This window comes from Alosa alosa, chromosome 6, assembly GCF_017589495.1.
Source record: "Alosa alosa isolate M-15738 ecotype Scorff River chromosome 6, AALO_Geno_1.1, whole genome shotgun sequence".
NCBI classification, from domain to species: domain Eukaryota; kingdom Metazoa; phylum Chordata; class Actinopteri; order Clupeiformes; family Clupeidae; genus Alosa; species Alosa alosa.
The window spans coordinates 29,325,423-29,340,046 of record NC_063194.1 but is presented as its reverse complement, the minus strand read 5'-3'; the positions used below and the strand labels follow the sequence as shown (position 1 = coordinate 29,340,046).

General features: G+C 42.4%; 1 protein-coding gene across 1 annotated transcript in view; it reads right to left on the bottom strand.

Annotated features, from left to right (window-relative positions):
- The window catches only part of LOC125295912 (integrin alpha-M-like), a 52,374-nt gene that overhangs the window by 18,055 nt on the left and 19,695 nt on the right, over positions 1 to 14,624 (bottom strand). The window contains exons 7-9 of the mRNA XM_048245499.1: positions 10,543 to 10,688; positions 9,348 to 9,498; positions 1,105 to 1,252 (exon numbers count right to left, since the gene is read on the bottom strand). Of these exons, the coding sequence (XP_048101456.1) occupies positions 1,105 to 1,252; positions 9,348 to 9,498; positions 10,543 to 10,688 (445 nt within the window). The remainder of the gene's footprint in view (positions 1 to 1,104; positions 1,253 to 9,347; positions 9,499 to 10,542; positions 10,689 to 14,624) is intronic.

The following is a 14,624-nucleotide window of genomic DNA, read 5'->3' as shown; positions in this document are numbered from 1 at the left end:
ATAGTCAAGAGCCTAGCATGGAGATAATGCATGCAAATCAATATCGTTGTTTTTATTTTGAAAGCGACTGCTATTTGTACGCCCATACATTTGTGCGTGGATGCATACGACGTAAACACCCTCACTGATGTGCTGGTGAATAGAATTTATGCTTCTGCGTCGACACAATGCAGTTGCCTTTACGTCGGCGTAAACCTTTCAAAGTTTTGTGTCTCGTATGTCTGCGTCGCTCACCACCGCAAAGGTTGTTAGAACGAACTCCTACTGCTGCTCGTTGGCGATACGAAGTGTTCATTTCAAAACGTTACTGGCAGATAGACAGTTTACAATCGGATAACCCCGTAATTGTAACCAAAATATGTCTGAGTTTATTTGCAAAGTTTATGTTAGCGAACTACTATAATGCTACTCCCCACAGGTTGCTTGAAGCAGCCGGCTCAACACACAGAGCGAGTTGACCAATCACAGTTATGTGCATAAAGTTAAAGCAAAAACATAGCCTACATTTTTAAAATAGTTTTCTTTGTGCATGTTGATTAACTAATGACAGCCTACTATTGTCTGCTCCACATTTTCGTAGTCTAATTCTGCATAGAGTTAATTTAATGATGGTAATGATTTAATGATGAAATATTGCTGAGTTTTGATGAAATGGTGGCACAGGCCTATCGGTTGTACTGACTCCTTCACATTTTCATGACCTAGCCTAATTATATAGATATTGTAGTACTTTTTTATATCAGTCTTTGAAAACTGAAAAAAAAATGTCAATGTCAAAAGGTCATTTTCGAGAATGAGGATTAAATCCTGGACATATATTAAATATTGCTGTTTTTCCTTTGTCTCCCTCACATTTTCATCTGTTCTCACGACTAGTAAACAAAACCATATGATTTACTTAATGTTATACAAGAACAGAATAGAATTGAACAGAATTGAGTTCAGACTTGAGTTCGGTATTTTGGGTCCGGCCCTCCTCAACAGTCCCAGTTTGTCATGTGGCCCCTTGGAAAAATTAGTTGCCCACCCCTGTTTTAAGTGGTTCTAAGTGGCATTATGTTTTAATATCAAATGCATCCATAAATGCTGAGTCTGTGCCCGTACCCTCAATAGCAATAATGTTCTTCTCCAAAGTGCCACTGATCCTGTCCAGGGCTGCAAAGCTGTCCACTTTGAACACATGCTCCGCTGGGGATGTTGCGATCTTGTTGAGCTCTTCTCGTGCGCTGCTACGCCTGAACGCACCTCCAACCTGCCGTAGAGACACCAACAGAACTATGTGTTGATGTACTTGCCTTTGTTAATATTTTAAGTAGCACTCAGTATATTAAAATGTATCTGTGTATCTGTTACACATTGCTATGCCTAATTCTACAGCCCTGTTTCCACAAAACCTGGGACACTGTAAAATGTATATAAAAACAGAATGTGATTATCTGCAAATCACATAAAGCTATATTTATTTGCAAAAAACCCCATAGAAAACATAACAGATAAAATTTAATTTGATACCAGCAACACATTACATTACATTTGGCTGACGCTTTTTTAGCCAAAGCGACTAACAACAGTTTAAGTTTTAGAGCAATTCTCAACAATTTTAGGACAATTTAAAAAACATTTTAACATTTAAAAATAAGTGCATCAGTGAGTGCTGTTTTTAACAGTTACATGTCAGTTTAAGACGGCTGGTGAGTGCTAGGATCAGCAAGACTTGTTGTAAGTGTTGCTATGAGAGGAGATGTTCTCTAAAGAGCTGGGTCTTCAGGAGTTTTTTGAAAATGGAGAGGGATGTCCCTGCCCTTGTAGGAACTGGCAGTGTGTTCCACCAACGAGGAACAACAGATGAGAAAAGTTTGGATTGGCCTGGCGTACTGGTGGTAGAGCTAGGCGTCGTTCTTCTGAGGGCCTTGGCGGTCTGGAGGTAGCGTATGTCTGTATGAGGGCATTCAAGTAGGTGGGAGCAGAACCAGAGACTACTTTGTAGGCAAGCGTTAGAGCCTTGAATTTCATGCGGGCCGCCATAGGTAGCCAGTGTAGCTGGATGAGCAGCGGGGTAACACGTGCCCTTTTGGGTTGGTTGTAGACCAGGCGCGCCGCCGTGTTCTGGATCATCTGAAGTGGTTTCACTGCGCAGGCTGGGAGACCTGTCAAGAGGCCGTTGCAGTAGTCGAGTTGTGAGATGACTATTGCCTGAACCAGAAGTTGGGTAGCATCTTGAGTCAAGTAAGTCCTGATTTTCCATATGTTGTAGAGTGCAAAACGGCATGAACGGGCGACATGATCTGAGAAGTTTAGTTGGTTGTCGAGAACAACTCCTAGATTTCTTGCAGTGAAACAGACAGGGAGTCAAATTTGATGTTGATGTCGTGGTGTATGGTAGGTTTAGCTGGGAAGACCAGCAGTTCAGTCTTTGAGAGGTTCAGCTGGAGGTGGTGTGCCTTCATCCATGTAGCTATGTCTGAGAGGCAATCCGAGATCCGTGCTGAAACCAAGGGGTCATCAGGTGGAAAGGACAGATAGAGCTGTGTGTCGTCTGCATAGCAGTGGTATGAGAAGCCATGCGAACGGATGATCTGTCCCAAGGAGGTGGTGTAGATAGCAAAGAGAAGGGGGCCCAGCACTGAGCCCTGGGGGACCCCTGTGGTGAAATGGTGAGGTGCAGATAGCTGACCAAGCCATGATACGTTAAACGAGCGTCCTGTGAGGTAGGATTCAAACCAGGAGAGAGCAGAACCGGAGATTCCCATGTTAGCAAGTATAGCGAGAAGGATGCGGTGATTAACCGTGTCAAAGGCAGCTGATAGGTCAAGCAGAATGAGTACTGATGACCGAGCGGTCGCCCTGGCTTCTTTTAAGGCTTCTGTTACAGACAGCAGAGCCGTTTCGGTAGAGTGGCCGCTTTTGAACCCAGACTGATTTGGATCCAGAAGGTTGTTCTGTGAAAGGAAGTCAGAGACCTGTTTGGAGACTGCTCGTTCAATGCCTTTGGATAGGAAAGGCAGGAGTGAGACAGGGCGGTAGTTTTCGACTTGAGCAGGGTTGAGAGAAGCTTTTCTTAAATGCCCGGTGTTACTCGGGCCATTTTGAGCGCTGTTGGAAATGTGCCGGAGGTTAGCGAGGCATTGATCACATGTGTGATAGCTGGTGCGGTGGTCGGGCTGATGGACTGAAGTAGGCTCGTAGGTATAGGGTCCAGCGAGCATGTGGTAGGACGGCTGCATGTAAGAAGTCTAGATACTTCATTCTCGGAGAGAGGCGTAAATGCTGAAAAAGATATTCCAGCAGTCCCTAGAGGTTGTAGGAGTGTGGTATCTGAGTCAGATGCGTTGAGTGGGCATGTAGAGAATTGACTGCTGATTGCCGCCACTTTGTTTGTAAAAAATTAGGCGAGGGTATCTGCAGTAAGGCAGGATGGAGGAGGAGGCAGCTGAGGGTTGAGTAGCGATTTGAAGGTTGAGAAAAGTTTTCGAGTGTCTGTAGCGCTGTTGATTTTGTCATTGTAGAAAGCCGTCTTAGCAGCAGTGATGCTGGCTGAGAAGGAGGTCAGGAGTGTCTGGTAGTTTTTGAGGTCATCAGTTAGTTTGGATTTGTGCCATTTCCTCTCCGCGGCTCTGAGCTTGGTGCGCTGCGATCGGAAGCAACACGTCATCTCAAAAACATTTGGACAGGGACAACAAAAGGCTAGAAAAGCTGTTTATTGCCAAAGACAACACCAGGAGGAACATTTCACAAAACTACTGTAGGTTAACTGACAACATGATTGGGTATGAAAAAAAAAGTCTAAGAGTCCGTTCAGAGTTCTAAGAGTTCCGTAAAAGTAGCATAACTCTGTTATAGACATCACCCTGTTAAAAAAGTTTGTGGGCAAATAATGCAACAATATAAGAATAATGCGTCTCAACATAAATTTGTGAAGGATATGAGGATTTCATCCCATCTTTGGCTTTTACAGAGAAGGCCCTTTTTTAGGAAAACAATACCAAACTGCATACTGCACATATCACAACAGTATGGTTCCATAGTAAAAGAGTCCAGGTGTTCCAGAGTAGAAGAGTCTAGGTGTTCCATAGTAGAAGAGTCCAGGTGCTCCATAGTAGAAGAGTCCAGGTGCTCCATAGTAGAATAGTCTAGGTGTTGTGGTGATTCTATTAAGGCATGATGCTTGTATGTATTGGTTTATTAGAAATGTTTCTTTTTACCAAAAGAATGTTGTTTGTGCACCTGTTATGCAACACTTACTGGAAGTCATGGGACTGAACTGTCAGAGACTAGTGGTCAGAGAGTGGAATAGCAGTGAAAGTAAAACCAGACAGGGTTTAGGAGATATGGAGGGGTTTACAAGAAAAGAAGACAGAACCAAAAGTGAAAGTACACATAGAACCAAACAAACACATACTCTGCCTGGCAACAGATTACACATAGGACCTGGCTACATGTATTCTGCCTAGCAACACACATTTTTTAATGTTTAGATGAGAGGGGTTTTCCACCAATATCTCAAGTCCAAAACGGTCTGATTGGCTAAAGGGGCCTGGTGACGTTCCTGGTGATAGGAGCCTCCCAGGCCCCTGAGAGCATAAAAAGAAAGAGCTCAGGCACATTCAGATCAGATCTCATCGGGGTAGCAGCTGCAACTCATCACTCTATTGCCTGACGGTCCAGTCCTGACGTTGTTTGGATCGTATTCTCACTGCAATACGGTGAATAAAGGATCAACATTCTTCAACATCTCTCGTCTTGGTGTTCTCCCTGGGTCTTTGACATCAGAGTGCTAATTGGCTTGGAGGTTGGGGAAGTGGTCAATTTTCCCGACAGTGTTCCATAGTAGAAGAAACTAGGTGTTCCATAGTAAAAGAGTCCAGGTGTTCCAGAGTAGAAGAGTCTAGGTGTTCCATAGTAGAAGAGTCCAGGTGCTCCATAGTAGAAGAGTCCAGGTGCTCCATAGTAGAATAGTCTAGGTGTTGTGGTGATTCTATTAAGGCATGATGCTTGTATGTATTGGTTTATTAGAAATGTTTCTTTTTACCAAAAGAATGTTGTTTGTGCACCTGTTATGCAACACTTACTGGAAGTCATGGGACTGAACTGTCAGAGACTAGTGGTCAGAGAGTGGAATAGCAGTGAAAGTAAAACCAGACAGGGTTTAGGAGATATGGAGGGGTTTACAAGAAAAGAAGACAGAACCAAAAGTGAAAGTACACATAGAACCAAACAAACACATACTCTGCCTGGCAACAGATTACACATAGGACCTGGCTACATGTATTCTGCCTAGCAACACACATTTTTTAATGTTTAGATGAGAGGGGTTTTCCACCAATATCTCAAGTCCAAAAACGGTCTGATTGGCTAAAAGGGGCCTGGTGACGTTCCTGGTGATAGGAAGCCTCCCCAGGCCCCTGAGAGCTATAAAAGAAAGAGCTCAGGCACATTCAGATCAGATCTCGCCAGGTAGCAGCTGCAACTCATCACTCTATTGCCTGACGGTCCAGTCCTGGCGTTGTTTGGATCGTATTCTCACTGCAATACGGTGAATAAAGGATCAACATTCTTCAACATCTCTCGTCTTGGTGTTCTCCTGCGGGTCTTTGACATCAGAGTGCTAATTGGCTTGGAGGTTCGGGAAGTGGTCAATTTTCCACGACAGTGTTCCATAGTAGAAGAAACTAGGTGTTCCATAGTAGAAGAGTCTAGGCAGAGAGGGTTAAAGCGGAGTGAGAGGCGCAAACGTTCCACAATTTCCGCGTTCGATTATTGCAAGGGGGAGGGGGGGAAATTTTTTTGGAAAATTTTGTCATAATCTGTAAGTGTTTGGGATCATTAGCGTTCGGATTTGTAATAAAATAACTTAATATCAGACCATGCTGCTGCCAGTTACTGTCCGGTTGTTAGCCTCTTAGCTAAGGTAACATTTTAAACAGAGAGGTGTAATTTCTTTGAAATGACAACTAGCTGAATAACATTACTGACATTAGTTAAAGTGGAGAGTTTATACTCAAGTGAATTTGCAACAGTATATTAAGTTTAAGCGAAGTCCTTCAACTACTAGTCACTTGTTAGCGCATAGCTGTATTGCCATAGCTACTCTCATCCACTTGTATAGCATTTTAAGCTAGAGTTAGCTAGCTAGCTAGCTCGGTTCACATGACTAATTAAATTATTCTTATCATGTCCTCAAGAATGATTCATTGGTATCATACATGATTATAGACAATAATACTGTGAACACAATTATGTTTATCTGTTCTTATTGCTTATTAAGAGAGAAAGTTTATTTAGTGACACTCCCACTGTGAACTGTCCCGTTTTGCTCCCATAGTAACGAATTACGTTGCTCTATCTTGCTAGTAATCAAGGATCTTTGGTCTAGGTGTTCCATAGTAGAGGAGAAGAGTCTAGGTCAGGGGTCCCCAACCTTTTATGTACCATGGACCGGTTTGATTCCTATTTTTTTTTCACGGACCGGTGGGGTTGGGGTTCCATGTTCCATATGTGTTGTGCATGCATTACTTGAAAAGTGAAAAGAACTAGCTCCAGTTATGTATGAACAGTGAAGGTAACAATCTCTTGTGAAAAACGTGAACTTGAAGAAGTGAAAATTGAACAATATGAACTATGAATATTGAACAACTTGAAGCTACATCTATAAGTGTGAACATGCTTTACAAAATATGGGAACAAAACATGGGAACTAAACGTGCATTACGAATATAATCAGTGGGAGCCCTGCTTGTTTCCCTGCAACAAGAAGCTTCCATCTGGGGGTGATGGAAGACAGTGACACCCTCAGTGTGTTTGAAATGTCCAGTCGATTAGCAATTTGTCTAGTTGCAGTCATTGCGAAAACCCGCCTCGCATAGATATTGGTGGGAAGCGTTTTCAGCTTTTACGGCTATCTCGGGATATTCTGCTTTGGTTTTGATCCAAAACCCGCCAGAGAGGTTTCATTATACACACTCTTAAGACCATCGTCATTTTGCAATTTCGATCAACTGCTCTTCCTCCTGCGCTGACAAGTTAGGACTATTCGGGATATTGACAAATGGGTTGCGGACCCACTCATTGGTTTGCCGTGGATCTTTGGAGGATGGAAAGTAACGCTCAAACTCATTTGAGAGCGCAACAAGGTGATCGCGCACCAGCTGCGAGAGAAAGGGCCTCAGTCTCTCCCAAAACCCCCACTACTTTTTGGAACATATCAAATACACCCCGGTTTTTTGTTGCTCATTCTAGCAGTTTAGCTAACTTCGTGTGACACTACCGTTCGCCAAGAACTGATCAAGTGAAGTGAGCTGACCTGAGGCTGCGCAGCGCTGAAGGCAATATGTAAAAGTGTTTTGACGGCGGGACAGATAGACGTAAGAAAATAGACCTTGCAAAATGCAAACATGCGTGCAATCAAACAACGGCCCGGTGGTTGGGGACCGCTGGTCTAGGTGTTCCATAGTAAAAGAGTCTAGGTGTTCCATAGTAGAAGAAACTAGGTGTTCCATAGTAGAGAAGAGTCTAGGTGTTCCATAGTGGAAGAAACTAGGTGTTCCAGAGTAGAATAGTCCAGGTGTTCCAGAGAAGAGTCCAGGTGTTCCATAGTAGAAGAGTCTAGGTGTTCCAGAGTAGAATAGTCCAGGTGTTCCAGAGAAGAGTCCAGGTGTTCCATAATAGAAGAGTCTAGGTGTTCCAGAGAAGAGTCCAGGTGTTCCATAGTAGAAAAGTCTAGGTGTTCCAATGAACCTGTTTGCAGTCTGAACCTATCACATTTGGTGTATCATGAAACAAAAAAATAAAAAAAGACCCTGGACCGCAGCAACTGAGATCACATATCAGGCTAGAATGGGGCATTTCGATTAGATTAGATTAAATTAGATTCAACTTAAATGTAATCTAATTGAAATGTCCCTATCTTGCCTGATATGTGATTTAATTTGCTCAGTGGTCCAGGGTCTTCATCCTCAAAATAACAGCAACTGGTCACCTCAGGTCCCACATGTTTAGAGATTGTTGTTAAAAGATGTGAAGCTGTACAGTGTCAAGTCAAGTCAAGTCAGATTTATTTGTATAGCGCATTTAACATGCACAGAGTGCAACCCAAAGCGCTCCACATATAAGACATTGTCATTGACACAGACTAACAAAGACAATAGATGTCGGACGGAGCGGCGTAGTCGCCAGCGTACCCGTGATACCAAGACATACATTTAAGAAATAACAAACACAATAGATGCCAGACGGAGTGGAATCGCCAGCGTACCCGTGACACCAAGACATACAACAAACAAATTAATAAATAAAATAAATAAAAATTAAAAATAAATTTAGTCCAATTTCCAACCGGCTGAAAATGTCCAAGGGCAAAGATGACCCGCGTGAAAACTGCGCACAGCTGTGTCTTCACGATGCAACACCAACAAAGTTCTTTATAACTGACCAACCCGGAGAATTCACTGGCAGTCTGGAGAGCACTGGAAGGACAAGACAGTCCGAATTTGTGATGGGCAACCCTGCTGATTATCAGCTTGGTGGTCCTAGACAGTGACCGTTTGTTGTTTGTTGTTTCATGGTTGACGCTGTCATCAGAGTTTCTTAGCACTCAATCCAGACTCCAGGCACCGGTAGATGCTAGCATGGCAGCTCGCATGTCAGCCGCAGCTCGGTGGTCGTGGCAGCAGCAGATCTCTTGCAGATTGACGTTAGGCACCCTTGCTGAGCAATCCCTTCGTCCAGACATTGGATGTGCAGCGTCACGGATGGATGAGGGACTTCAGAGACATAAGGCAAGCTAGCCAAGGCGCTCATCAGCCCAATGGAAGCTGGTTAACGTTAACTTGACGTTGATGGTGTCAGCCGAGTTTGTTAATCAGAAAAAAGGACTAAGAATAACACAAAAACGATCGAAAATAACATAAATAAAGAGTGATTACATTTAACTAGAAAAATAAATACAAAAAATGAACAGAACATTACATAAATACAAACAAAAACATGATGCCAGACAGAGCGGCGTGTCTCGCCAGCTTCCCGTAACCTAGCAACAGTGGTAAACATGCTCTTGTCCCAACCTTTTTGAAACATGTTGCTGGCATCAAATTAAACATGAACACACATTCAAAAAAAAAAAACAATGGAATTTCTGTGTTTAAACAATTTATATGTTGTCTTCACACTATTCTCAGTTAAATATAGAGTTGACATGTTTTGGAAATCACAACATTCTGTATTTAACTCACCTCTTGTAACAGGTTTATAATAAGACAACTGTAATGAGAAATTAATTGAAACAAAAACATTGATAATATAACACCCTTTTACTGTAAACAATTTCTCTGGTAAAACATTTGCTGCCTTACCCCTATGGCGTATCGGATAATATTCTTAGCATCAGCCCGCGCTATCACGGAGGGAAGATAATAGCCATCCTGGGACTCCCCGTCTGTGATGACGATGAGGATCTTGTTGGCATTGGGCCGTGCTCCTCCAGAGGCTACAAACAGACTGTTTCTGCAGACAGCCAGACAAACAGACTCTCAGACTGGGTTCGACTACATGAGGGATGAGGAAGACAGGGGGCGCTAGAGCTAAACGAGATACTAGATTCTGTTATTAGTGTCACCAAGAAAGGAAGATTGAGCCAAATCAACAACTGCAAGGTAGACCCTTTCTTTTACTGTCTATGGATAGACCATCTAATCCAGTTAAGTGTCTCACTTCAATGCTGCTATAGGCTACTGCATAATGCTAAACCAGTTAAGTGTCTCACTTCAGCGCTGCTATAATATACTGCATAATGCTAAACCAGTTAAGTCGCTTACTTCAATGCTGGTATACTGCATAACGCTAAACCAGTTAAGTCGCTCACTTCAACGCTGCTATTCTGCATTATGCTAAACCAGTTAAGTTGCTCACTTCAACGCTGCTATACTATACTGCATAACGCTAAACCAGTTAAGTCGCTCACTTCAACATTGCATAATGCTAAACCAGTTAAGTTGCTCACTTCAATGCTGCTATACTATACTGCATAATGATAAAGCAGTTAAGTCGCTCACTTCAACGCTGCTATACTGCATAATGCTAAAGCAGTTAAGTCGCTCACTTCAACGCTGCTATACTGCATAACGCTAAAGCAGTTAAGTCGCTCACTTCAACGCTGCTATACTATAGTGGATAACGCTACTGTAAATGAATCAACGCAAATGTAGTAAATAAAGAGTGAACAATAAATGAATCACAGTTACTGTAGATCTCATGAGGTGTGGTCCTCTAAAAAGACTATAGCATATAATATATAGTATAATAATTATATATATGAAGAGTTTGGTTCCAAAACGCTAGGTTTATATCACCATTTTTAAAGACATTGTTATTTATGGCATCATGTTATTTAATTGTGCATTTCAGGTAATATCAATAATCAGTTGTGTTGTTTTGATTGAGTAAAGATAAATCAAATAGTCCTAGCAATAACACAATTACAGTTCCACTGAAGAGGCAGTTCATTAGCAGGGTTTTAGCCGACACAGCAGCCCTGCCTTTTGGACTCACAAGAGTTTGTTGATCGCTCCGGCAGTGTTAGTTCCTCCCGTTAGCTGCTGGATGCTATTCACCTGGTATTCCCACCGCCCTGTGCTCCTGAACTGGTTGAAGTTCACATGGATTTGGCAATCACTGGAATACTGGGAAATGGCAAACTGGAAAGAAAAAGTGTTAATAGCAATAGCATGTTCAATCCAATTCAATCTGGTTTGGTTATTTTCCAGTAAATACAGTTCAATTCAATGCAGTTCAGATCAATTCAGTTCAATCCAGTTCATTCTGCGATTCATCCAGTTCATTCTTAGTTGTATGATCTTGGCATAAACAGGGGCCTGAATTCCTGGTGCTAGCAGGGCATCATGGAAACAACATGGCCCTGATGTGATGCTGTCATGGAAGCAACATGGTCCTGATGTTATGCTGTTTATTCTCAAAAGAAATGGGGCTTCGGGGTCTACCCTGATGTGATGCTGTCATGGAAATTAGATATGTAAGTTATGTTTTGTAGCTGTAGTCCTAACAGCTGAAGGGTGCTGTCTTCTCTCAATTTCAACTGATACCCCAGTTGTTATTATGACTGCCGCGCAGCGAAGCGGCGGTCATATAGGTTTAGTCAGATTTTTTTATTATTTTTTTCGCATTGCCAAATTTCCGTCAAGGATTCCCGGGACACTGAAAGACAGGGGTACACAAAACTTGGTGGGCATGTAGCCCCACATGGATAGCATGGAACCTTCATTTTGATCTGTAGCCCCCCCGCTGGACTGGACCCCCCGAAAGGAGGGTAGGGCAGACACAGTTTTCTGTGAATATCTCGAGAACTGTAGGGTTTAGGAAGACCACCTTTTTTTTGTATGTTGCAAGTAATCGCAGTTATCTGTGACCTAAAATGGTCAAAACTGCACGAAATTGAAAGTGTAGGATCATTATGACACTCTCTGAATGCACGCCAAGTTTTGTGTAGTTTCGTTCATGGGGGGGCCATACAATAAATTAATTTATGTGTACATTTAGTGACCATACACCAACAGAGTTTTCTGTGAATATCTTGAGAACCGTAGGGCCTAGGATGACCAATTTTTTGCATATGTTTGCCTCCAGGGGTCATGTTAACCAATTCCATATGCACACATGTGTATAAACAGATATTCACACACACACATACATTCACAGTAATCATACATATGACACATACACACACAGTAGATATATGCACGCATGCATGCACACGCACACACACACACACACACACATAAACACGTACACGTAGCCTAGAAATCTAGACGCACCCTAGCGGCGGCAAATTAATTTGCTCAGCCTGTACGTCTAGAATCAAACCATAGGGATTTCTATTGGCTGACGCCGTGGACCTCATCCAATCACAGCGCTCTATTTTGTTAGAGAGTCTTAAGGCGGGCTTAACAGGATAACGACAGTCCTGCGACGGTGAACAACAAGGAAGGTGGCTATGGCGAACAAGAGCGGTTGCCACTTGTACCACTGTCTTTATGCCTCACTGTTTGCGTGCTATATTAGCACATTAGCACATATGCATAACCCCCCCCTCCATGCCATAGCCAAACTGTGGACACACTTAAACATTTTCTTAAATAGTTAAATATATAGACTTTACTTTACTTTATCACCATGACCACTATCACTATTGCAGATTCAAAAAATAATTCAGTGGAAATGCATGGATTCCAGTTGCTGCTACTGGAAGAAACTGGAATCCATGCATTTCCACTGAATTATTTTTGGAATCTGATCCCTTATCATACCTGTTAATTCTTACTCGTTGCTTTCGACTTATCATTGACTAAATTCAAGATGGCTGCAAACGCTAAACTTCGTGAAGATACTGTCTGTATAAATCGTCTTGTAAGTAAACTACCAGTGCAAGTTCTCAATGTCTCGTTTTAAATGTCAGGGCCCTCGGAAGTCTACCAATGAAGTGTGGAGATACATTGAGCCTCGTAAATGGGTGTAAAACAGTGATTTATTTGCATGGCTAGCCCGATGCGAAGCACCACTATTGAAAAAGCTGTTGGTAGCATCGGCTAACTAGCGCCAGATTTTGGAGTGCAGGGGACAAGCCGAGATGGGCTATGAGACATCACGTTCACACTGGGTGTCATGTTTTCAATACACTTTAGGTCAATATCACACCGGAATTCTCCTTTAACAGAGCAAGCAGGGCCCGTTTTCTGTCTGACTCAGGTGACGTGAACATTGGCTACCTGCATGATAAGGTTTTCACTTCACTGCTGCTTGACACTACCTTGCATGGAGACATATTTCCGTTAACAGTGGAGATGTTAGCAAAACTATAGCGTTTGGTAAATGGAGATGCAGATCATCTCCCTAATTAATTTCTTTGCGCAACAGCCCACATTATCGCTCCACTCAGCAAGGCAGAAATGAAATAAGTGTAGGCTTATCTGTCATCGGCATCGCCATAGGCTATTTGCTTTCTGATATAAGCTACTGTTAGGCCTACAACAAGTCAGCGATTTATTTGGCTATCCAATCGCTATGCTGTTTTCATGAACATTGCAGGAATCCGCTTCATTCACCTACCCACGAGTGGGTCAGTTTCACTTTCGCAAACACACGCATACACATTGAATGAGCACTCATAGCCTACCACTTCCACCTAATGCCTCTATATTTTATGAATTTATTGATCAGGAAAACATTTAGTTTATTTTTCTTTCGGTCCGCGGTTCCATAACATCATTCAGTTGTGCCGCAAATTAACAGACAGAAGCACCGGGAATAATCTAGCCTAAATTCATGGCATTTTTTTTTTAATCCGAGGGCCCCCATTGGCTGAGGGCCCCTGTGCACGTGCACACTTGGCACAAGCCATGATCCGTCCCTGCTGCTCACCAATGTAATAAACCACAGATTTAGTGAAATTATATCTGTTTTATCAATTGTAAGGGTATAGTTGTCAACAATCGTCACCATCTAAACCAATCTCATGACCATAAAGCTTTGTACCCCCCCCCCTTTTACTTTCTACCTTTACCTATTATTCAATAGTGAAGCATTGAACTGTCCAATAGTGAAGCATTGAACTGTCCAATGCTTCACTAAATAGGAGAGATACTGTAGACTTCTCTGCATAGTCTTTCTGCCCCTCCACCCTCTCCATGTTTGTGTACTGACTGTCCACTAGCCTACTGTTTTACTGCTACACTGTTTACATGCTATATTAGCACACTAATGGCTGTAACCCTATTACCTCAACCTATTCTTGCACTGATATAGTTTATATTACCTTGTCTACATTATACATTATTCTCTTATATGTCCATATTTATTTGATGCTGGTCTCTAGACCTTATTCTTGCACTGTTGGACTTACTTATTGCACCTTCACCATGACACTCACTCTCATAGAGCACCTTACCATGCATACAGAATTACAGGCCCAGTCCCTGCCCTGTCACTGCAAGGGCCTCATGCTTGATCATCCTTAAGAACACTATGTGGACTTTTTGATTTAGTTTATAAATGAACTTTCTAACCTTCAGTTGGGTTCCCATGGGTCCTTAAAAGCCATGAGAATTTATGAAAATGAGGGGTGTAATCAAGGCCTTGAAAATATTTGAAAATAGACAGAAATAGACATAGGTAATTATGATGGTCATTTGGGCCCACACCATTGACAAGGCACCTAAACTTAACCCTAGCTCTAACCCTTACTGTAACCCTTGCCTAACCCTAGTGCCTTCCAGGCAGCACTGCCTTGAAGTCGACGGTGGGGGCCCAAAAGACCATAGATCCTGATGGTCTTTTGTCAACTGACATGAACGTTGCTGTGTGGTTAAGAACGCTCTCCTAACTTTTGAATCCATCATATTTATTGTTTTCTGTCAACCTCAACCCTAAATGACATGGATACAATCACAAGTGCTGAACAAAATAATTCAGTGGAAATGCATGGATTCCAGTTGCTGCTACTGGAAGAAACTGGAATCCATGCATTTCCACTGAATTATTTTGAATCTGATCCTTATCATACCTGTTCATTCTTACTCGTTGCTCGAACTTATCGTGACTAAATTCAAGATGGCAGCAAA